This window comes from Bufo bufo, chromosome 2 (genome assembly GCF_905171765.1).
Source record: "Bufo bufo chromosome 2, aBufBuf1.1, whole genome shotgun sequence".
Classification (NCBI taxonomy): domain Eukaryota; kingdom Metazoa; phylum Chordata; class Amphibia; order Anura; family Bufonidae; genus Bufo; species Bufo bufo.
The window spans coordinates 540,393,460-540,419,766 of record NC_053390.1 but is presented as its reverse complement, the minus strand read 5'-3'; the positions used below and the strand labels follow the sequence as shown (position 1 = coordinate 540,419,766).

Here is a 26,307-nt window from a genome sequence, read left to right as displayed (position 1 = left end):
CTAAATATGTGTATATTCATTATGGCTTTAGCAAGAGCACATTCACCTTTCCAGGAACCCTCTAGTCTAGATCTTATCTTTCCATCCCCACAGATCCAATATACATCCCCAATCGAGTATACTTTATTCTGTGTGAGGGAGGTATCTGTTTCACTGTAAGTCGCACAGTATCCTTCAGTGAAATTACCCAGGGATCTTCCTTGATCTCCCCCTCTGTGGCAGGTATAGTTACCAGGATAGATATGTATACCTGCACCAGGGCGGGGAGTTTTTATGAGGAGTGGATATTTTTGCTTCCATTCTTCACATACAGACTGGTTACTAGATGAATTTGAGAATAATTGCAAAAAAAAACATTCCTCAACATTAGAGGGCAATATTAAGGGCACAGTACCTAGGTGAGGCTTAGCGGTCCCACATATATAACAATTACTTTTATTTACTGAAGCTGCACTGTACTTCATCCATTCTAACCATAGGTTGGCATCAGAGACCCCAGTTTCTGCTGCCAGGGTATCCTCATAGGTAGGGTCAGAAATAGCCAGTATGTTTCCTAGGGGCTGTATATGGGTTTTTAGAGGGTATGTTTGTTTCTGAGGGTATGTCCATTCTGAGGATTGACACATATCTCTTATTTCAAAGTGTTTGGTGACCATTGAAATCTCTGCCCCCCCTATGTCGTGAAAGTACCATCCCAGCACGTAATCTCCTTCATCACCTTTGTTGGGGTTTTCTATGTTTATAATTATTTTCATCTCAGACACCATCTTAGGGCATGCCCACCCTGTAGGATATCGGCTAACATCTATGTGACAGTCCCCTCCATTGATAATTGTCATTCTACTAATCAAGGATTTACCATTCTTATCCTTTCGATTAAGGGCATTCTGTGGTTTATACCCCCAGTCTTCTCCTGTATTCCATCCTACTGACCCCCAGTATGCTCATCTATTACCCCAATAAGGGTCAGTGATACAGATATAAGCCTGTCCATTCTTATAGTGGTTGCCGTATCTTGTGGAAGGACTGCACTTCATTATGCTGCATAAACAGAAGGAGTAAGTTGCAACTTGAGTACTGGAGGAATTGTACCAGAAGGTAGTGATTCCACCTTTCTGAGTTATAGCAACTTCAGCTTTGTTATCCTCCGGCAGAGTCATTAGGATAGTCAGTAATCCCACAGTCCAAGTGGACCGTCTGTGCCATCTTCCAGAATTGAGGTAGTGCATCCTGGTGGAGGTCAGAGCTGTCTGCTCCCGTTAGTACCTCACTTTGTCCTTTTTTCGAGGTCAGGACTGTCTGTCCCCGTTATTACCTCCTTTTGGGGTGCCTCCTTTACCAGTTTCACTCTGGTGGCGTGGATCCAAGTAGGTGCTTCTTCCATGAGTACTGCTGTGCGGGAAGCGGCTTCCACTGTAGTCGGTGGTCCGTAGGTGAAGTCTCCTGCGAATTTTCCTTTTTTTAATTTCTTTATCAGCACGATATCTCCCACTTGGAATGGGTGAGTTGGTTCCTGTGGAAGACAAGGAGACTTACAAGCAACTTTTTCCTCAATTTCACTTAGGGTTTTAATCAATCTGGTTACATATTCTTCTCTAATGAGGTCGAGGTCCCCTTCCTATACTACCAGAGGGTTCTTTGCCCATGGTGTAGGAAAAGGTCTCCCCATAAGTATCTCAAATGGTGATATCCCTAGCTTTTTATTAGGCGTCATCCTGATCTCAGCTAAGACTATTGGCAGTATATCTTTCCATTTCTCAAATGTGCCCCCTGTTGCCTTTCTCAATTTATCTTTTAGGATTCTGTTCCTGCGTTCCACAATGCCGGAGCTTTGTGGGTGGTATGGGATATGAAATTTCCATTAAACCTTAAGGAGTCTTGTCAGCTCCTTGTTTACCTTTGAGGTGAAAGCTGGCCCTTGGTCATATTCAATTACCAATGGACAGGCCCACCTTGGAATGATGTCATGTGTCAGCATCCTTGCTACTGTTTTGGCATCTTCTGATCTTGTAGGGTAGACCTCTGGCCATCTTGAGAACATGTCAACTATGACCAAGGCATATTCTTGTCTACTGACCAGCTCGTTTGTCTCACAGGGTGATTTTAATTAGTGTTAGTATATAGCTTGGCCCACTCCCCCTCACTCACTGAAACCATATGGCACCAGGAGAGAGATAGTGTGTGGACTCTCATTGCAGTCCTTGGTGACCATGTGGCGCCGGGGGTGGGGTGGAGTGGGCCCAGCGTGCATGCTGGTTCATGTCTTCCCTGGATCCAATGGAGGCCATTTTGGCACCGAAAATGACAGAAATCCAGGTGAGCCCAGCATGTGAGTGGAACCTACACCTTCTGAATTGTATGTTAGCCGCCATGGCACATGACAGGTATATGGTGTTAGGAACCCGTCTAACTAGGGATTGCCTTGGCGTTCGGCGGACGGGCTCAGATAATTTTGTACAAAATGATTTGCCAAATATCTCTAACTGGCTGCTATAGCATTTGCAATATTGCGGTGCTATGGGATGTGCTGACTGACCCCCTTTTTTTTATATTCTTGTCTACCTTTCTGTCTAGGTATGTGTGTGAAGTCTACCTGCAGATGTGTAAAAGAAGTGGTGGGGTAATCAAGGTGTTGATGTGGGACTTTGACATTGGTGTTTGGGTTGTTCCTCAAACATGTGATACACCTTCCCACATAATCTGACACTAACTGTTTAATGCCTGTAATATAGGAATTCTGTGCTAGCAGCATGTGTGTTGTTTGAATGCTGTTGTGTCCTACTCCATGAAAATGTGCAATGAACAGAGGGGAGCTGTGCTGTGGTATGCATGGTTTCCCCTCTTTGCAGATTAATCCTGTCCTAGGATTCTTCTGCAAGATTGGATAACACCAATCGGCCATTTCATCGTCAGTAGCTGAGGACTGGAGATCCACAAGCATCTGAGTTAACTCAAGTGAAGGAGGTACTAATTTCACCATTTGCAATGTGGCCGGGGCCATCAGTGCAGCCTTCTTGGCCTCCGCGTCTGCCAGGGCATTGCCTTGGGACACATGATCTTTACCACCAGTATGCGCCCTGCAGTGGACAATTGCAATCTGTGAGGGCAATCTTATGGCTTCTAAAAGTTGTATGACAAGTTGTGAATGTGAGATGTGCTTACCATCAGCTGCAATGAATCCTCTCCTTTGCCAAATGACCCCATGGTCCCAGACCACTCCATGTGCGTACCTGCTGTCAGTGCAAATGGTGACTGGCTTGCCTTCATGTAGTATGCATGCTCTCGTGAGTGCAATTAATTCTGCTGCTTGTGCAGATTGGTATGTGATGGGTCTGGCTTCCAGGACAACATCGGGTAGCATAACAATAGCATATCCTGCATGATAAGTGTTGTCATTTGGTCTGCTGCAGGATCCATCAACAAAAACATCAGGAGCCCCTTCTACTGGTACAGATTGTAAATCAGAGCGGGGTGATGTCTCATGTTGTATGGCGTGTATACAATCATGTGACTCTGTCAAGTGATCCCCAGGTCCTTTAAGTCCTAATAGGGCATTCAAGATAGGTGCTGGAACTGAGGTGTGTGTTGTGTATTTGATTTGGAGGGAGAGATTGCTGAGGAGTAGAATCTCATATCCAGATAGTCTTTGTGCGGACATGTGCTGTGTGTGTATGCCTTTGAGAAGTGGCGTTGCAAGCCTAACCATCATAGCAAAGGCTGCAAGAGATCTCAGACAGGCCGGCATTCCTTGGATGGATGCCGGAACCACCTTCGAGAAAAAGGCACAAGGATGTAACTCGCCTCTGTGATATTGTGTCAGCACACCCGCCATGGTTTTACAATTTTGTCGAGCATATACGTGGATTGTGAGTTTGTAGTCAGGGAGGCCCAAACCTGGACTTGTCATTAAAGAACATTTCAAATAATCAAATGCATTAAACATTTCTTCAGACCACCTGATGAGATCTGGCATGTCTGCCAGAGTGGCTTGTCTCATTACATTGTCATAATAGGAGCAATCAGGAATCCACTATCTGCAGTAGTTTATCATACCAAGGAAAGATAACATTTCTTTCTTGGTGTGCAGGGTGACCAGGCCCGCAACAGACTGGACTCTTTCTGTGCTGATTCTCTTTTCTCCCTTTGTGAGAACAAAGCCCAAGTATTCAACTTGCTTTTTACACCATTGCATTTTCTTGCGTGACACCTTATGTCCACATTCAGACAACCATTTCAACAAAGATAAACCATCTGTTACATTGGCCTCCTCTGACAGACTGCACAATAACAAATCATCCACGTATTGCAAGAGTACAGAACCCGGGGGGGGGGGGGGGGGTGGTGCCATGGTTTTAAACTGGCTTGGAGGACAATGCTGTACACTACAGGTGAATCAGCATATCCCTGGGGCATCCGACCCTCAAAGGAAAAAGCAAAAAGGAGTCTGGACTGCTTGTCAACCGGGATAGAGAAGTAAGCATTTTTCAGGTCTATCACGCTGAAACAGACAGCATCTGCTGGGATGGCTGAGAGCAGTTGTGTCACATCAGGTACAATGGGCGCAATAGGGATGATGAGACTATTAATTGCCCTTAAGTCTTGTACAAATCTTACCGTACCATCGGCCTTCGTCACCGGATTGATGGGTCTAGTGTATGGTGAGACAGTGTCCTCTAGGACTCCGGTCTGTAGGAATTCCTGTATCATGTACTCACTTTATTGATTTTGCACTGTTTCCACACTGCTGATTTGAATCATGTGACCCCCGACGTCATCAACCCTTCTCTGGTGCTGACGTCTCGTTTACAAGCTTCTCCCTGCTTGAGGGAGTGGCCCAGCTCTGTAAACGAGATGTCAGAGCCTTTGGTGCCCGCCCCCTCTCTCCTGTATCTGGCTGCCGTGATCTCATTAGCATATCAATAGAGCAGCAGGGCTGATAGTACTGTGCAAAACAGAAGCTCCTGTGTTGCACTGAAAGAGTGTACAGGAGAGCTCTGATAAGGAAAGGGTTACCCAGGTGCTGCCAGTCGCTGTATTGCTGTGATCCAGGAGCAGGAATGAAGGATAAGCAGCTCAGCCAATAAAAGGGAGAAGGCAAGTCAGGACAGCCAATCAGATGAAAGACCCGCCCTCCCTGCTGTTTACACTGGAGAGTAAAGACATGTGCTTCTGCCTGGGCTCTTAGATATCCCAGGAAGAGGAAGGTGGGGGACACTGTATTGTGTGTATGGAGGGGTGGGGGAGACTGCATTGTGTGTATAGAGGGGTGGGGGACACTGCATTGTGTGTATTGTGTGTATGGAGGGGTGGGGGACACTTCATTGTGTGTATGGGGTGGGGGAGGGGGACACTGCATTGTGTGTATGGAGGGGTGGGGGACACTGCATTGTGTGTATTGTGTGTATGGACGGGTGGGGGACACTTCATTGTGTGTATGGGGTGGGGGAGGGGGACACTGCATTGTGTGTATGGAGGGGTGGGGGACACTGCATTGTGTGTATGGAGGGGTGGGGGACACAGCATTGTGTGTATTGGGTGTATGGGGTGGGGGAGGGGGACACTGCATTGTGTGTATGGAGGGGTGGGGGACACTGCATTGTGTGTATTGTGTGTATGGAGGGGTGGGGGACACTGCATTGTGTGTATTGTGTGTATGGAGGGGTGGGGGACACTGCATTGTGTATATTGTGTGTATGGAGGGGTGGGGGACAGTGCATTGTGTATATTGTGTGTATGAAGGGGTGGGGGACACTGCATTGTGTATATTGTGTGTATGGAGGGGTGGGGGACACTGCATTGTGTGTATTGTGTGTATGGAGGGGTGGGGGACACTGCATTGTGTGTATGGGGTGGGGGTCACTGCATTGTGTGTATTGTGTGTATGGGGTGGGGGAGGGGGACACTGAATTGTGTGTATGGAGGGGTGGTGGACACTGCATTGTGTGTATGGAGGGGTGGGGGACACTGCATTGTGTGTATGGAGGGGTGGGGGACACTGCATTGTGTATATTGTGTGTATGGAGGGGTGGGGGACACTGCATTGTGTGTATGGAGGGGTGGGGGACACTGCATTGTGTATATTATGTATATTGTGTGTATGGAGGGGTGGGGGACACTGCATTGTGTATGGGGGGGAGGGGGGACAGTGACTACATAGTATATAGTCAACATAGATATGGCTGTAATATAGCTTAGATAGATATAGGTGTCATATATGACACCTATATCTATCTAAGTTATATTAGATACATACAGCTTAGATACACAGAGCTGCCTCAGAGCTTACATACAAAGAGCTTCCTCAGAGCTTAGATACACAGAGCTGCCTCAGAGCTTAGATACACAGAGCTGCCTCAGAGCTTAGATACACAGAGCTGCCATAGAGCTTAGATACACAGAGCTGCCATAGAGCTTAGATACACAGAGCTGCCATAGAGCTTAGATACACAGAACTGCCATATAGCTTAGATACATAGAGCTACCATATAGATTAGATACATAGAGCTTAGATACACAGAGCTGCCATAGAGCTTAGATACACAGAGCTGCCATAGAGCTTAGATACACAGAGCTGCCATAGAGCTTAGATACACAGAGCTGCCATAGAGCTTAGATACACAGAGCTGCCATAGAGCTTAGATACACAGAGCTGCCATAGAGCTTAGATACACAGAGCTGCCATAGAGCTTAGATACATAGAGCTGCCATATAGATTAGATACATAGAGCTTAGATACACAGAGCTGCCATAGAGCTTAGATACACAAAGCTGCCATATAGCTTAGATACATAGAGCTGCCATATAGATTAGATACATAGAGCTTAGATACACATAGCTGCCATAGAGCTTAGATACACAGAGCTTCCATAGAGCTTAGATACACAGAGCTGCCATAGAGCTTAGATACACAGAGCTGCCATAGAGCTTAGATACACAGAGCTGCCATAGAGCTTAGATACATAGAGCCTGTGTTTCTGCAATGTGACAGAATGATCTGTGACTGGTTTATGCAAAGTTAGGATGTCCAGAGCAGGGTGAGGGGAAGGTCAGATTGTTCACGCCCACAAATATTCATGAGGCAGAGATCAGGCTTTGTTGTTATACGCCCCCTCAGCATGTACTTCAGCATGTAAACAAAGCAATGACAGAACCATGAAAAGGTGTACATATGGGTTTTAACTTGATGAAATCTAGCTTAACCAAATTATATGTATATCCAGATGGGTTTTAAGATTTTTTTATTTTTTTATTAACTCGGATAACCCCTTTAACCGTTCAATTTTCTCTTTTGATAGTGGGTATTGTTTTTGGTACACCGTGGTTGCATCTGCTCTGAGTGTGGCCCTATATGGAGTACAATCAATGAATCCTGTGTCATAGTCTCCGGATGACCACAGGTTAGGGTCAATGTCCTCCAATTCTTGTGACTCAAATGTGGTGAGTGTAGGAAAAAATGATGATGATGATGATGAGGGTTTGGCAATAGGTATGAGATCTGATCGCACATCCAGTCCTCCTTGAGATGCAAAAAACTTGAGTTTCAACTTGCAGAACAAATCTCTACCTAAGAGGTTTACTGGACACTCAGGGATGATGCTGAAAGTGTTGTGATGTAATCTCCGTCTATGGTTTCAAGTGTCAGTGGGTCAGTTTTGTATGTTTTTGTAAGAACCCCATTGATTCCCAAGATCGGACTTTCTTAAAGGACCTTTGTAAAAATCCCTACACAGGACACTGGACGTGGCTCCGCTATCTACCATGAAACCTACCGTTCTCCCCGCTACTGTTAAGAGGATGACAGGGGAGTCTTTCCAATGTTTTGTGACCTGTGTGAAAGTGGGGGTACCGTCCTCTGGGCAGCATCAGTGTTGACCCTGTTGGTTCCAGTCAATGGGAAACCTTGAGTTCTGGCTATCCCTTACCTGGGGCTGAGTGCCAGGGTTTGAGTAGCGCTGTTGTCTGGGCAACGGGCATTGCCTCGCCCAGTGTCCCTCTTTACCACATTTAAAACATACAGTGGCAGATGGTGGCTGCTGCTGCTCAGGGGTTTGATTTGGGCTGTAAGGTTTCTGCTGAGACTGGGGTGGACCTCTGTTACCTTGACCTTGATAGCCTCTGTTCCTGTTCCCCCATCCCCTCTTGTTTCTGTTGCCGGCATACCCATGAGTAGTTATAGATTTCCTTACCTCGAAACAGCCTGCTGCCTCTTTCTCATATAAATGCTTTTCAAAATCCGCAACGTCATCAGAAGTCCAGGAGGATACGTTTTGTTTCACGGTAAGCATCCAACTGGGCAATAGGTGGTTTACAAAGGTTGAGATAACCAAACTATATCTTGGTTAGTCACTGTGAGACCTGCTTCGTGTTTCCAGCAGTCTATGAACTGTTTCCAGAAGTCAGTAACTGACTCATTGTTCTTTTGTTTGCATGCTACAGCTATGGGGAGGGTGGACCTCTGTTTGAAAACCTCTTTCATGTGTTCCGTGAGTTCTTCCCACATCTTATTCCTGCCCTGTTCTGTGTTCAGGCTGTAGGTAGTAGCATCGGGGGTTATCTGAATGAGGCTAATGCTGGGTATTTTAACCCAATCCCACCCTGAGTGCATCCCTATTATACCATCCACTATCAGCTTTATATCCTCCTGTGTGTAATTTCTTCCCTTACATGCCCTTTTCAGATAGGTGATAGTACCTAATGGTGCTGTAGAGGGTTTGGGACAATGTTTGATAATCCTATTGATGTCCTCTATTTCTATGGGTTTCTTCATTAACTGATCTTCTATTGTCATAAAGGGGAATGAATCCTCATGTCCCTTCTCCTGTTCTTTACTCCTAGTGTGTTGGGCGACGGGACTGGTTAACCTATCTTCCTCCCTTTTGTGTCTTTTCAGTGAAACGTGTGTTTTTTTGTACAACCTGTGGGGGGGTAGGTGGAGATGTTGCGTTGATGAGACACTAGGGGGTGATTTGTTAAACATATAAATTTTATCCCGAACACTGGGTGATTCTATTGGTGTGGACGCTTGTCCTCCTGTTGCTTCAGTGGAAGAATCAGGTTGTTGAAAGACAGACGCTGATATCTGTTCCACCAAGGACACAGGCAGGCGGGGTGCTGTGGGCACTGGTTGCAGGACAGTATGACCCGCAGCCAATATTTCCTCCTCTGAGAAAGAAGGGTAGAGCTTCTGAATGCTCGATTTCTTATCAGTCACGGTGTGGTTTTTGGTTACACTCTGGGTTTTATATGGTGGTGGTTTTTCTAGGATTTTGTTCTCTCTTCCCTTTCTGAGGTCCGCCTCAAGATCGTGTTTATATGAGTCATTGGGTACCTTTTTAGGTGATTTGGCCTTTTTTGTGGGCCTATCATACCAATGACATGCTATTTCTAACCATTGTTCTCCTCCTTTTTGCATATATGTTGTGTCCCACTGTTGGTCTGGGTCAAATTGTGGCCAGGCGACTTTGTCTCCCAAACACAGTCCTTTGACCATATCCATGTGATAGGGACTATTGTCACCGTCACCTGGAAATTGACTACATGTGTCAATAAACTCTGTCCATCTTGCCAAGTTATCTACCCACGGATTGATAAGGTAGTAATTTGTGGGACTAACCCTTGCAACATATTCTTTACATGTTTCTCCTACATTTGGAGGAGGAAACTCCACTTTTGAACCTTGCCCACCCATAATAATATATGACAATACACAGCAATAGTAACAAGGAGGTATGTCTGTACACTTACCACCCAGACAAGACCTCCACAAAACAAGACAGATAATCAATAATTGATCTTATCACTTTATAGTAATAGTAATCTTATCTATATGGATCAAACCAAGGTAGGTCAGTCTCCCTGAGACTGTTCTCTTACATGTACCCCTGGTACTAAAAAATCTCTGTTGACAGTTAGATAAAGTAAATAGATCTCCCGGAGATCCTATGGTGTGTCCCTGACACAAAACAACTTACGGAATAGATCTCCCTGAGATCCTATGGTGTGTCCCTGACACAAAACAAATCTCCCTGAGATTTTTTTCCGTGAGTGACACTCCAAGTGCCGGCCTTATTCATGAAAGTACTCCAAGTACTTATATTTTTAAGGCTTAACGATGCATCCCGGATACATAATAAAAACTCACGGGTAGAGATGTGGCCAGTACCCTCGGACCGGGCAGTGGACAGAAGGGATATCTCTCTTACCGGACACGAGGATGGCCTTCTCTATCCCGGACAGAGCCCCCAAACTGAAAGGATTTGGACCTTTCTGGACCTCTACGACCACCTTGGTTTGATGTTACTGACGTCAGGAGAGATGTTTCTCAGTTGGCAATAATAGACACACACAAGTATCACTGAGAAACACTCTAACTTTATTGTGCCATAGCGTGGCCTTATATAGGCAGTAGAAAAGTTTGCATCACAACAGCGTTTAAACCAATCATAAAGAAAAACATTGGTGCTCACACACATACTACCGGAACATCCTTTTATGGTATGTATACATGCAATGAGTAGAAATAATAGGTTTTTATTCAGTCACATATAAGAATGTATGCAGTTGCGCCGAATGACCCTGAATAAAACAAGAACGTTTGTTCTATTTCTAGGATATTCCCAGAATCTGTCCTGAGACAGATAAGTGAACCTAACTCACAGCGGGAGGATGTGAAACAGTGCGTGGGTGAGATGTTATAACAATTCTGTACATGTAAGAGAAGACAAGATGGAGTCACATTTCTCTTCACCCACTCTCATCTTTTTCTGACTGTGGGTGCTTAAGAGTTTGGGAATCAGTGCACAAGATCTCATCATGTCCCTCTTCAAGCGGGCTTGACGAGAGGGCCAAATGAAGGAATGGCGATGAAAAGAGCTCCTCGGAATATCCGAGTGTGGGATCACTTGTTTGCCAAGACTCTCCATGGAGGGAGGAAGGAGGATCAGGGTGAGTATTCTGTTGACCAGACTCTTGGCTACTGAGACTTGACTTTGTGGAAGACAGGGTGGTGCTTAACCGACTGGAAGCATTATCTGCTGCAATCCAACCGACCACCTGGTCGCACTGGTGTGACTTCGAGAGTGGTGTCCTGCGCTGCCCTGCAAACTGGGACATGAAGCTAGGTATTGTGGATGAGTGTGTTTCTTGTGCTCTGGCAGCAGGCACAGTTTCACCGCTCCCAGGGCCATGGCCCCTGCGTGCACCATCAGCAGCATGGCCACTTCCCCGTCGCTTACTGCTCGCCTTGAGCATATTAAATGGTATATATGCTTGCAAGTATGTCAATATGTACAGTAACGCAGGTTTTGTAAGTGTATGCTCAAATAAATTACACTGAATGTCACAGATATTTAGAATGCACAAAGATTACACAGGAGATGTAGCGCAGGTAATGTCGCTGTCACCAGCAACGAAAAAATGTAACTGAATGTCACAGATATTTAGGATGCGCAAACGTTACACATGAGATGTAGCGCAAGTAATGTCACTGTCACCAGCGGCCAAACAATTGCGCTGAATGTCACAGATATTTAGGATGCGCAAATGTAACACAACAGAGGTAGCAGAAGTTGTGTCACTGTCAGTAGCGGCCAAAAAATTGCACGCAATTTAGCGCAGGTTGCGCTAATAATATATATTGCAGCCAGATAAAACAATAGTCCTTAAAAAGACTTTTGGGTCTCTAACACCTTTCAAGACTAAACCCTGCCTAAAAAAAACAAAACAAAAAAATCCTGTCCCTACACTATCTGTCCCTTCTGCTCCAGCTCTCCCTGACTAAGACTGAGCCAAACCACGTGTCATCGGGTGCTATATAGCTCCTGACAGGGGCGTAGCTATAGGGGGTACAGAGGTAGCAGTCGCTACCGGGCCCAGGAGCCTGAGGGGGCCCAAAGACCCTTGTGGTGCATAAGAAGACACCAGTATTATAGAAAGTGCATGCTGGTCAAGTTACACCTCTGGCTCAAGGGCGTGCTGTTTCAATTTTTGCCTCGGGCAGCACGAAGGCCTTGTGCTTCCTGCCCCTGGCCACAAAGTACTGAGGGAAGGGGGGGCCAAAGCTGAACTCTTGCACCAGGGCCCATAAGCCATTAGCTACGCCCCTGGCTCCTGATGACGCTTTACGGCCAGCTAATCCCTGTAATGCCAGTAACCAACACTGCTACAGCATTAGAGTGAGTGTCAGTACTTCCCCGCATGTTTATTGGCTGCGTAGCAGCCAAAAACCTTGCGGGGAGGAGACTCGAGCATCGTGCTCAAGCACACGCGGTGTTCGGCTGCTCAAGTCAAAATGGTGTTCGGCCGAACATGCTCGCCCAATACTAGTCACCACATGATAATTGTATGTTGTGGTCAAAGATTTTGTTAGATTATTAAAGAGATGCTATAGTATCATGCTAAACAATGTTTGGATAATGGCATTAAGCTTTGATCCAGGTGATGCTCTATTAAGAACTAACATTTCTCATGTCAAATCAAAGTCACTGAAATTTGATGCCCCAGAATGTCTACACAATCATGATAATGAAGTACGCTTGTAAACAAAAGGCCTATTAAACACAGCGATCTATAGGTCACTTAGCAATAACTATATCTCAGCTTAGTAGGGTATGTCTTCACCTCTACAAATGTGATTTTGTGTTGTGAAAATCAAGATATATTATATAGTTAAGGTATGGAGGCAGTATTCTTTCTTCACACTTAAAATTTTAAATACACAGTTGCAGCAAACTTTGAATTGACACAACAAAACAAAATTCATTGAAAGTCACATTAACCACTTCAGCCCCCCTAGCTTAAACACCCTTAATGACCAGGCCACTTTTTACACTTCTGCACTACACTACTTTCACAGTTTATTGCTCGGTCATGCAACTTACCACCCAAATGAATTTTACTTCCTTTTCTTCTCACTAATAGAGCTTTCATTTGGTGGTATTTCATTGCTGCTGACATTTTTACTTTTTTTGTTATTAATCGAAATTTACCGATTTTTTTGCAAAAAAAAGAAATTTTTCACTTTCAGTTGTAAATTTTTTTTTAAAAAATGACATCCATATATAAATTTTTCTCTAAATTTATTTTTCTACATGTCTTTGATAAAAAAAAATATTTGGGTAAAAAAAAAATGGTTTGGGTAAAAGTTATAGCGTTTACCATCTATGGTACAAAAATGTGAATTTCTGCTTTTTGAAGCAGCTCTGACTTTCTGAGCACCTGTCATGTTTCCTGAGGTTCTACAATGCCCAGACAGTAAAAACACCCCACAAATGACCCCATTTCGGAAAGTAGACACCCTATGGTATTCGCTGATGGGCATAGTGAGTTCATAGAACTTTTTATTTTTTGTCACAAGTTAGCGGAAAATGATGATTTTTTAATTTATTTTTTTCCTTACAAAGTCTCATATTCCACTAACTTGTGACAAAAAATAAAAACTTCCATGAACTCACTATGCCCATCATGAAATACCTTTGGGTGTCTTCTTTCCAAAATGGGGTCACTTGTGGGGTAGTTATACTGCCCTGGCATTTTAGGGGCCCAAATGCGTGCGAAGTAGTTTGAAATCAAAATCTGTAAAAAATGGGCGGTGAAATCCGAAAGGTGCTCTTTGGAATGTGGGCCCCTTTGCCCACCTAGGCTGCAAAAAAGTATCTTGGTCAAATGCCAACTTTGTATAAAAAAATGGGAAAAGTTGTCTTTTGGCAAGATATTTCTCTCACCCAGCATGGGTATATGTAAAATGACACCCCAAAACATATTCCCCAACTTCTCCTGAGTACGGCGATACCAGGTGTGTGACATTTTTTTGCAGCCTAGGTGGGCAAAGGGGCCCACATTCCAAAGAGCACCTTTCGGATTTCACCGGCCATTTTTTACAGATTTTAATTTCAAAGTACTTCGCACGCATTTGGGCCCCTAAAATGCCAGGGCAGTATAACTACCCCACAAGTGACCCCATTTTGGAAAGAAGACACCCTAAGGTGATCAGGGGTTCATAAGGGGTTAATAAGTGACGGGGGGGGGGGTAGTGTAGTGTGGTGCTTGGTGCTACTTATTACAGAGCTGCCTGTGTCCTCTGGTGGTCGATCCAAGCAAAAGGGACCACAAGAGGACTAGGTAGCAGGTATATTAGACGCTGTTATCAAAACAGCGTCTAATATACCTGTTAGGGGTTAAAAAATCGCATCTACAGCCTGCCAGCGAACGATCGCCGCTGGCAGGCTGCAGATCCACTCGCTTACCTTCCGATCCTGTGAACGCGCGCGCCTGTGTGTTCACAGGAAATCTCGCGTCTCGCGAGATGACGCACGGATGCGTCTAGGAGGAATGAATCGACCGCCTCCAGGACGCAGCCGTGCGTTAGGCGGTCCGGAGGCGGTTAAAGGGTTCTCTGGAAAACAAAAAAAATTAAAGTATTGAAAAAAACATGTTAATATACATATACTCCTAAATACCTTTATTTATAATGGCTCATTTTGGCTAGGAGGAAATAAGTGGAAAAATTAAAATGGGCGCTGTCAGATTCCTGGACGTGGAATCCATCCTAATAACACTGGAGGATGGCCTGGCTCAGAATGCAGAACACAGTACAGGAAATATATAGAAGCTAGGGGAGGTTATTCCCCTGTCCTATCTAACTATGGTTGTACAGTAGATATATACAAATATTGGATGTTTGTTTTTGTCACCAAAATTTTTTTGCAAAACATTTTCTAATTCAATTTTATCCTATATGTGTTTTAGTGCAGATGAAAGATTTGATGCAACTTTTCATACCAATGTCTTGGTGAATTCCTCAGGAGCCTGTCAATACATTCCTCCAGGTAAAACCCATTGTGTATTAGCTTGTATTAAACACAGCTAAAAACCTCCAGAGTCTCCACTCTCATGCTCTGATATGTCCAGAATATCTTAACACTGTGATGTATCATGTTCAGCCTAGGGCATGTTTAGTAAAATAAGAATACCAGTAAGAATTTATTTAGCAATCTAGTGCTTCTTTCTACAGTCTGTTCTGTGTTATTTACTTAAAGGGGTTGGCCACTTTCTGGTTACTGTTGACCTATGTGTTTGTAAGATTATTATATGTCTCTTACTAATATAGCATTTGTTGATATTCTGTACCATTTTCTATATTTTATAAGGTATGCTTCCTTCTTTACAATGTCTTGTGTGCTGTCCACACAGAGGTCCTGTCCAGAAAATGGCTGCTGATGGAGGGTCATGTGACCAGGCAGATCACCTGTCACGGATGTAGTAGGGGAGAACACCAAAAGACAACAAGAAGGAAGGGAAAAGACACTAGGCCTCACTGCTAGGGAAGGAAAAGTGTCACCACCTAAAAAATCCTGCTCCTGGCCCTAACTCCTATCCGTATGGGCACCTCTCGATGGTAGAGATACCCATACACAGGAACCTAGAAAACCCTGGTGACCCTTGAATGCCCTAAAGATAATGACAGGGCAGAGACAACCTGTTCCTTCCCTGGTAAAGGAACTAGCGTCTCACTGAGGCCTAGTAAACAACCAGGGGGAGGGGATACAAAATACAACAAGCGGAACACTTAACTTTTGAGGATGATGGATGAACAGGACTCCAACAAGAACCACACTCCAGCTCTTCCAAAACCAAATGAAGCTATCCCAAGCAAGGAGTGATGGGTAATGTCAGACTAAATAGGGAGAGGTAAAGGTCACATGATCCACACCTGAACAGGAGGTGTGGACATACCAGCAACACACAGACAAAGTGAAACCCAAAGAGGCTGTCAGATCACTAATGTGTAGATAATCTTTCAGACCTTCTGAGACCTGTCACAGATGTGACATCACCTCCATGTGATGCACCTGCACTAAACTCCCAACAGAACAAATACAAATGCAGTCTATTTGAATGGAGGAGACATCACATGGGGGTGATTTGCCTGGTCACATGACCCCCTACCAGCAGACATTTTATGGACAGGACCTACTGTATGTGTGGACAACACAAAATACTTTGTAAACAAGGGAGAATACCGTATTAAATATAGAGAACGGTGCAGAATTTCAACAACAGCTATATTAGTAAGTCTCATCTAGTCATCTCACAAACACATTGGTCATCACTATCCAAAAGGTTAAAGCTTTAAAGGGGTTGGCCAAGTTATTTTTATTTATGACCTATCCTCAGGATAGGTCATCAATATCAGATCGGCAGGGGTCCAACACCCGTGATAGTGGAGAAGAATAGGACATTTTCTATCTCTTTTGTGGTCCATGAATTGGAACTACGGATGCAGAAAACACAGCATCTTTTGCAGCCCCATTGAAATGAATGGGTCCGCACGCGTTCCGCAAAATTACAGGACAGATGCGGACCCAGAACTAAAAACATGTGAATGGACCCCTATACTAGAAGAATTAAGTAGATAAAAAATGCACCCAGAAGTTTTGATTCAATCTCATTACAGTGCATGTTGCATATATGAATAGATTAAATGTGTGTACATTTTTCAGGTATTTTGAAGAGCACATGTTACATTGACGTTCGATGGTTTCCTTTTGACGTTCAAAAGTGCAAGCTAAAATTTGGATCTTGGACCCATAATGGCTGGCTACTTGATCTACAAATGTTAGACGCAGATATTTCCAATTATATTTCTAATGGAGAATGGGATTTAGTAGGTAAGACTTTCAATATAATCAGAAGCAATATATTTCATTTATGAAAGCAAATATATGTATTGTACTACATATTAAATAGTTTGTATGCTATATGTGGTTTACTGACCAAGTAGCTTTAATAATGTATAATCTAATAAACTGGGATGTGTACAATGATATATCTATCACATTAATCATAAATGTGATTATTATGTCAAAACAAGCCATATATTTTCCAGTTAGTGTATGGGACTTTTTATCACTGTGGTTAAAGGCTGCATGGGGAGCTATAGAAGGTGATCTCATTATTGTTAAATTGAAGCACCACCTACACTTTTCAAATCTAAAATAAGAAATTAAGCAACTTTAGTAATAGTCCTGATTAAAAATATTCCGCCCTCTCTTTCTTACTGTAAAGACACAGAGACAATGGAGGAGAGAAGTTTGCTTTAGGCCTCATGCACACGACCGTTCTGTTTTTTGCGGTCCGCAAACCCGCAAAAAACAGAAGCCGCCCATGTGCCTTCCGCAATTTGCGGAACGGGCGGCCCATTCGCAGAAATGCTTATTCTTGTCCGTAAAACTGACATGAATAGGACATGCTATATTTTTTTTGCAGGGCTACGGAACGGTGTAACGGATGCGGACAGCACACCGAGTGCTGTCTGCATGTTTTGCGACCGCATTGAAGTGAATCGGTCCGCATTTTTGCGGCTCGGATGCGGACCTGAAAAACGGTCGTGTGCATGAGGCCTTACAGGGGATGCCCAGTACCCCACACGCATATATTTAGTAAAAGTAAACACCTGAGCCTTGAGCACCCTCATTCAATTTTCATCTAGGCATAACATTTTGTAGGAAAATGCATAAAAATTAGAGCTAAAAGTCTCACCCAAGTGGAGCTTTAAATATTAAAAATAAAAGTACAAGATGTGCAGAGTTCAAAGAAGCTACTAAATCAATATCACCAGAACTGAAGAGACCAAAAATGTACATGTTTCAGATTCGACAAGTCAAATCACAGAGTCCACAAGCATCCTGATTAGACACAGAGGGTCATTAACTGTGCAACTGGTCATCTCAGACCTTTTGTATAAAAAATATATCCCCCTCTCTAAAGAGATAAGGGTACGCTAATATATCCGATGTGTACTCCTGAAGCCTATTCTGGCAGAGCTGGGCACTGCTGGACATCACTGCATTCCTATTGACTATAATAGGATGCGACAAGGATCCAGCAAGCAGCGTAATTTGTATGGCAGAAATCCGCCATTTAGATGTATAAGATGTAATAAAGATTTATAAGAATACCACAACACTCATAAATGATGCTTAAATATGTCTGTTTTATTAAAGGCACTCCATAAAAGACAAAATTATAGGTCGACACTATTGTTTCAGTCTAACTATAGACCTTGTTCATGGCCATGTGGTATATAGAGGAGTAAACACTGCATCAGAACTGACTAGAGTGAAGTGTCCTGTATGATGCAATGGGCTTTGCATTTAAAGGGGTATTCCCACCTCAGACATTGGGGGCATATCGCTAGGATATGCCCCCAATGTCTGATAAGTGCAGGCCCCACCTCTTAAAATGGAGCCAGCAAAGTCCCGGAGGGTGCACATTGCATGCGCGGCCACACTCTATGCTCGGCTAAATTTTGGAAGTCCCATTGAAATGAATAGGAAGCGCACGGCGCAAGCACAGCCAATGCTCTGTTGACTTCTATGGGGATGACAGAAATAGAGCCAGTGCTTCTCTTCTTTCCGTGCTCTCATAGGAATGAATGGAGTGTGGCTGCGCATGCACAGTGCGTCCTCCGGGACTTTGCAGGCTCTGTTCTGAGCATAAGTGCGGTCAGTGGCGTAGCGTGGGTTGCCAACACCTGGGGCAAGCCAAATTTTGCGCCCCCCCCCCCCCCAACATGTGGCCATGCCCATTTTTACAGATAATGTAGTAGATATCACCTGCAGTCCTATGTAACACCACAGATAACACGGTGATAACTCAGATAATGTAGTAGATGGGTGTGAGTCCCCAGATTTTAGAACACGCACAGTGTGACCTAAAGTCTGGAGCCAGGCTGCTACAGTGTGGGCCAAATTCTATATCCATCCTCCCATCACTACAGAACATACAGGGTGATACAGCGCCCCATACCTCTTGCATCCAGTGACGTCTCTATGATGTAGATGTTCCTTGCCTTCCTCATCTTCTCCTTTCGGACCTTCAGGCTAGACCACCATTTTTCAGCTATTTCTCATTTCTGCAGTTTGACAAAAAAATAATCTTAGTTTACTACTTTTCCATCATCCTCCCATCTTCTGGACAAATCATCCTACCACCCCAAATACTGTGCGGCTGTGCTCCCCAATATTATACTGCAGAAACAGATAAACCCCCTGATAATAGTAGTACCATGCAGATAGTGCCCTTTAATAATTATTGGCACACAGTGCCCTAAAATAACTGTGCCCAGCAAATAGTGCCCCTGACACTAATAGTGTAAACATAACATCCCCCAAAAATAATTGTGGTAAGCTGATACTGTGCCAAGGTGCCCTCACAGTAATAGTGCGCCCAAAAGTCCCACCAATAGGAATAATTCTCTGCTAGAGCACACATGGTAGTAATAGTGCTCCTACAGTGCCCCCAACATGTCCCCACTGTTCCCCAAAAGTAATAATGCTCCCATAGTGCCCATACTAGTAATCATGTTCCCCCTAGACCCCCAGTAGTAATAAAGCCCACCATAATGCCCCACGGTAGTAATAATTCTCCTTATAATGTGGCAATACAAAAATACCCCCTTTTAATGCCCCCAGTTGCTCTGATGTCCCCATAGTGCCCCCATAATGTGCCAGTATAAAATACCCCTATATAATGCCCCCATAGTGCTCCTCTCCCCCCTCCTCCTAGTGCCCCCCATAATGTACCAGTATAAAATGCCCCATATATAGTGCCCCAGTAGATGCCCTCAGTTTCCCCATAATTTGCAAGTATAAAATACCCCTTCTTAGTGCCCCTGTAGATGACCGAATAGTACTCCTCTCTCCCTTTCTCCATAGTACCCCCCATAATGTATAAAATGCCCCTATAGAGAGCCCCCCATATAAAATACTCCTTCGTTGTGGCCTCAGTAGATGCCCCCAATAATGTGCCAGTAAGAAGTACCCCAATAGTGCCACCCAATAATGTGCCAGCAAAAAATGCCCCCAATAATGTGCTAGTAAGAAATGCCCCCATAGATGCCCCCACAGTGGCCCCCAATAATGTGCCAGTAAGATGTGCCCCCATAGATGCCTCCCAATCATGTGCCAGTGAGAAGTGCCTCCCATAGATGGCCCCCCAATCATGTGCCAGTAAGAAGTGCCCCCCAATCATGTGCCAGTGAGACGTGCCCCCCATAGATGGCCCCCCAATCATGTGCCAGTAACAAGTGCCCCCCAATCGTGTGCCAGTAACAAGAACAAGTGCCCCCATAGATGGCCCCCCAATCATGTGCCAGTAGCCAGTATTGTACTATATAAAAAAATAAACACTTATACTTACCTCCATGTCAGCGATGCGATGCAGGCCTCTTCCGGCCTGTGTCCCGCACTGTACGGCTCAGGCGGTGTGATGACGTCATTGCGCCGCCTGCACCGTCCTCTGATAGGCTGCAGGCACTATGCCTGCAGCCTATCAGAGGAACAGGGAAGGGAGACGCTTCTCCCTCCCCTGCCCCGCAGCAACACAGCCATCTGTATCGCTGTCCTGAGGACGGCGATACAGATGACTATGAAGATGCTTCCACAATCGAAACGCTCATCTCCATGTGCCCTGCCGCCGCCCCCCACTTATGAGCAGTGCCGCGCCACCTAGGGCGATCGGCTCATTTTGCCTAATTGGCGGTGCGGCCCTGCTGGCGCCCCCTAAAGTTTTGCGCCTGGGGCAACGCCCCCCCCACACACACACACTACGCCACTGGGTGCGGTTCCCAGATGTGGGACCCGCACCTATCAGACATTGGTGTCATATCCTAGTGATATGCCCTCAATGTCTCAGATGGGAATAACCCTTTAATAAAACATATTTAAGCATCATTTTTTAGTGTCGTGGTATTCTTATACATCTATATGGGAGGATTCCTTTACCACTGAGCACCACATTATATCCTGGGGTGCTGACCAAATACTTTTAATTATAGTGAATGAAGTCTGGCGGTGCCCGGCCGTGTCCAGCTATGGCTGTGATCTATCTTCCTGATTTCACTTTCAGCTTACCCACTCTTACACCTCAGTAAACTTTCTATGCTGCTCCCAGATTTCAAACTAGTGCACCAAACTATTGCCCCAAGAATAATGCCCCAAGACTACTGAGCTTAGTATAATTTGGAAACTAATGGGGTCATTTATTAAGACCAGTGTTTTAGACGCTGGTCTTAATGCCCCTTGCGCTGGCTCTGGCCTCTACATAACTTATGCACGTCCACCACCAGCCTAAATCTACGCTAGCTCCCTTGCTGTAGTACATTTAGATAATTTTCTACGCCTAAACCAGGCGTAGAAAATGATAAATGAGCCGGTCCACCTGCTCCCCTTCCCCACCAGCGCCACACCACCTTTTTTAGATCTGGCATGAGTGGGGAAAAGACGCAGATTCAGCCACAAATGCCCTTTGCGACTGAATCTGCAACATATATACACCAAAAATTGGAGCAAAACTAATAATAAATGACCCCCTAAGATTTTTAGCTTCAAAATCATACCATGTTCTAGCCCTTATATTCTAGTCTTGACAAGTATTTAAAATCATGATGCATTACACATGCCTCGGAAGTGAAAGGGCTAATGCATTAAAAAAATAACATGCGGTTGAATATACACTGCTCAAAAAAATAAAGGGAACACTTAAACAACACAATGTAACTCCAAGTCAATCACACTTCTGTGAAATCAAACTGTCCACTTAGGAAGCAACACTGAGTGACAATCAATTTCACATGCTGTTGTGCAAATGGGATAGACAACAGGTGGAAATTATAGGCAATTAGCAAGACACCCCCAATAAAGGAGTGGTTCTGCAGGTGGTAACCACAGACCACTTCTCAGTTCCTATGCTTCCTGGCTGATATTTTGGTCACTTTTGAATGCTGGCGGTGCTTTCACTCTAGTGGTAGCATGAGACGGAGTCTACAACTCACACAAATGGCTCAGGTAGTGCAGCTTATCCAGGATGGCACATCAATGCGAGCTGTGGCAAGAAGGTTTGCTGTGTCTGTCAGAGTAGTGTCCAGAGCATGGAGGCGCTACCAGGAGACAGGCCAATACATCAGGAGACGTGGAGGAGGCCGTAGGAGGGCAACAACCCAGCAGCAGGACCGCTACCTCCGCCTTTGTGCAAGGAGGAACAGGAGGAGCACTGCCAGAGCCCTGCAAAATGACCTCCAGCAGGCCACAAATGTGCATCTGTCTGCTCAAACGGTCAGAAACAGACTCCATGAGGGTGATATGAGGGCCCGACGTCCACAGGTGGGGGTTGTGCTTACAGCCCAACACCGTGCAGGACGTTTGGCATTTGCCAGAGAACACCAAGATTGGCAAATTCGCCACTGGCGCCCTGTGCTCTTCACAGATGAAAGCAGGTTCACACTGAGCGCATGTGACAGACGTGACAGAGTCTAGAGACGCCGTGGAGAACGTTCTGCTGCCTGCAACATCCTCCAGCATGACCGGTTTGGCATTGGGTCAGTAATGGTGTGGGGTGGCATTTCTTTGGAGGGCAGCACAGCCCTCCATGTGTTCGCCAGAGGTAGCCTGACTGCCATTAGGTACCGAGATGAGATCCTCAGACCCCTTGTGAGACCATATGCTGGTGTGGTTGGCCCTGGGTTCCTCCTAATGCAAGACAATGCTAGACCTCATGTGGCTTGAGTGTGTCAGCAGTTCCTGCAAGACGAAGGCATTGATGCTATGGACTGGCCCGCCCGTTCCCCAGACCTGAATCCAATTGAGCACATCTGGGACATCATGTCTCGCTCTATCCACCAACGTCACATTGCACCACAGACTGTCCAGGAGTTGGCAGATGCTTTAGTCCAGGTCTGGGAGGAGATCCCTCAGGAGACTGTCCGCCACCTCATCAGGAGCATGCACAGGCGTTGTAGGGAGGTCATACAGGCATGTGGAGGCCACACAAACTACTGAGCCTCATTTTGACTTGTTTTAAGGACATTACATCAAAGTTGGATCAGCCTGTAGTCTGTTTTTCCACTTTAATTTTGAGTGTGACTCCAAATCCAGACCTCCATGGGGTGAAAAATTTGATTTCCATTTTTTTTTTTTGTGTGATTTTGTTGTCAGCACATTCAACTATGTAAGTATTTCAGAAGAATATTTTATTAACTCAGATCTAGGATGTGTTATTTTTGTGTTCCCTTTATTTTTTTGAGCAGTGTATATCCATGAGAAACTGGATTCTGTTTTAGAACTTTATGTGTCAATAGTCCTTTAAAATTATTGGTGGGTCATTAAAGGGATATGAAATTAATTTTAAACTTTTTTTAATTATTTATCTGTAGGACGTGCTTACTTTTCTGTATCTCATTCTAATCATGAGAGAATGAAAGCAATTCTCATGTATCTGTGCAGCTCAGAGATGACCACAGAAGCATTCTGTAACATTTCCTGCAGGCAGAGCGTTTACTGACGGCACAGTAATCAATCTGACTGGAGAAGCATGTTTTTATATTAACAATGACGGAAACCCCTTTAGACATACCTGTCATAATGACTGTGAGAGGATACTCAAGGTATAGAACAATCCTATAAATAACTGTTATGTCACAGGCACGTGTTCATCACAATGCCTGATGCCTGGGCAATGGATAATGTAAAACATGGTAGCAATATATAGAGTATTATAAAATGACACAATATGATGTATAACTATAGTCTCCTTTAGGCTAGGTCTACACGACGACATTTGTCGCGCAACATTTTGTTGCACCAATGTCGCGCAACAATTTTTATAATGGCAGTCTATGGTGTCGCACTGCAACATGCAACATGCTGCGACTGCGACGCAACAGTCGCAGAAAATCCAACGAGATGGATTTTTCTGCGACTGTTGCGTCGCAGTCGCAGCATGTTGCATGTTGCAGTGCGACACCATAGACTGCCATTATAAAAATTGTTGCGCGACATTAGTGCAACAAAATGTTGCGCGACAAATGTTGCGCCTTATTTGTCGCGCGACTTATTGTCGCGCGACAAATATCGTCCTGTGGATACCTAGCCTAAAGGAGTTGATCATAAACAACATTAATAACCTATCCACAGGATATCCACGGGATCGGTGATAAATGTATGATAGCTAGGGGTTGGACTGTTGCGATCCACACCAATCACAAGAACAGAGTCCCCAAGTCTCTTGAGTGCATGGAGCTGTAGCATGCATGAACACCATTACATTCACTGTCTATGTGACTGCAGAGTACAGCGCTCGTCTCTCTCTCGCGCAGTCGCATAGAAGTGAGTGCAGTCACTCATGCTCACCACCACTTTATTCGCACAGGAAAACTTGGGGATCAGTAAGGGTCACAACAGTCTTGTTTATAGGTGATAAATGTTGCTCGTGGGCCAGCGCTTTTAACCCCTAACAATCATATCAAAATGGAAAAATCCCTTTTAAAAGGGATAAATTGTACGGCTTCCATCACACATCATTTTTGGATTTCCTGTAGAAATTGCCATGAGAAAAAAGCCATACCTAGAGCATACTACAAAATGGCAAAAAGCGCAAAAATGCATTGGGAAACAAAAGCCATGCAAAAATCCCCAGTTGGTCGCGAATTTCATGATTCACAATAGACTTTAAACCCTCCAAGCAAAAGTCAGTTTGGACCAAATGCCAGAGCCTCATTTTTCAAACCGGACATGTGTCACTTTATCTGGTAATAACTCTGGAACGCTTTTACTGATCTAAGTAATTCTAAGGCCCCTTTCACACAAGCGAGTTTTCCATGCGGGTGCAATGTGTGATGCGAACGCATTGCGCCCGCATTGAATCCGGACCCATTCATTTCAATGGGTCTCTGTACATAAGTGTTGTTTTTCACGCATCACTTGTGCATTGCGTGAAAATCGCAGCATGTCCTATATTCTGTGTTTTTTTCGCAGCCCTGGCACTATAAAAGTAATTGGGGCTGCGTGAAAAATGCATTGCATCCGCAAGCAAGTGCGGATGCGATGCATTTTTCACTGATTGTTGCTAAGAGATATTTTTTGTAAACCTTCAGTTTTTTATCATGTATGTGAAAAACGCATCAATGCGCATTTCACCTGTGCGAAAAAAAATGTAACCACTGAACGCAATTGCAGACAAAACTGACTGAACTTGCTTACGAAATTGTACGAGTTTTCCTGAACGCATCGGGACCTAATCCTTATCATTCGTGTGCAAGAGGCCTAAGGCTGCATTCACACATCAGTTATTTCATTCAGTTATTTCGATTAGTTATTGTGAGCCAAAACCAGATGTGGGTCAAAGGCCGCTTTAAGACGAGCGCATTGAAATCCGTCAGTATTCTGGCTCAGGATCCTGATGATTTGAGATGAGCGAATTTTTTCAAAAATTTGATTCGCCGGTTTGCCGAATTGTTTTGGAAAAATTCACTTCGATCAGAATTAATTTGCGGTGAATTACGTTAAAAATGGCTATTTCCAGGTTGCAGAGAGCCTTTCTAGTGGTGTAGAACACTGTGCCTTGCAGTAACACGCATAAGGAATCTGCTGTGGTAGTGAAATAATACTGTGAGTCAGTATGACATGCAGATGACAGGCATCGCTCTTAGAATCACTGCACACTTCCCTTATTTGGGCAGTCACGAGGCCAAAATGACCAAAAAACTGAAGTATTAACTCAGCCTTACAGGTCGATGCTAGCGTCAAGAAGAAGCACAGTCCTTTTACACCCTCGTCAGCTGATTCCACATAGATGTCTACAGAACCTGTTCTATTAAATGCTTATACAAGTAGAGCCCTCCGACAGAGTAGAGAGGGTGTCAGCAGTAAGTTTGTGTTGACGTCACTGATTAATTTGCCTTTCCTATGATCCGTCAGAACAATAACCCACAAAAAACGGATCCTGTCTGTGGAGCATCCGCCTTTACTCGGTCAGCATTTGCTCAATAATCCATCAGTATTGCTAATGCCCAAAAAAAACAGGAGTGGATATAAAACAGAGATGACACGTGAGCGGAATATTTGCATGTCTTCTGTGTTTTATACCCACTACTGCTTTTGGCTACCAAATCATAAGCCAATTCTGATGGGACCATACAGGCCTTATAGATGTTGCACAGACAGGATCTGTTGTGCATCTCATTTTTCCTTCCTTCTGACAGATCAGAAGAAAGGTCAAATAAATGATTATCAAAGTAGAAAATTCGTGGCACACCAGAATCAATTAATGCTTATTTAATCAGTAGACTTATTACATCATTTCATATCACTTCATATATATAGTACATCTGGATTAAATTTAGGTTAAAGTTGTACAGTTTAGTCCCAAACTGTACAACTTTAACCTAATTTTAATCCGGATGTACTATATATATGAAGTGATATGAAATGATGTAATATGTCTACTGATTAAATAAGCATTAATTGATTCTGG

At 44.3% G+C, this 26,307-nt stretch overlaps 1 protein-coding gene across 1 annotated transcript in view; it reads left to right on the top strand.

The window, feature by feature from the left end:
* The window catches only part of LOC120990962 (neuronal acetylcholine receptor subunit alpha-7-like), a 296,293-nt gene that overhangs the window by 153,585 nt on the left and 116,401 nt on the right, over positions 1-26,307 (top strand). Inside the window, exons 5-6 of the mRNA XM_040419853.1 lie at positions 14,746-14,825; positions 16,500-16,667. Coding sequence (XP_040275787.1) covers positions 14,746-14,825; positions 16,500-16,667 — 248 coding nt within the window. The remainder of the gene's footprint in view (positions 1-14,745; positions 14,826-16,499; positions 16,668-26,307) is intronic.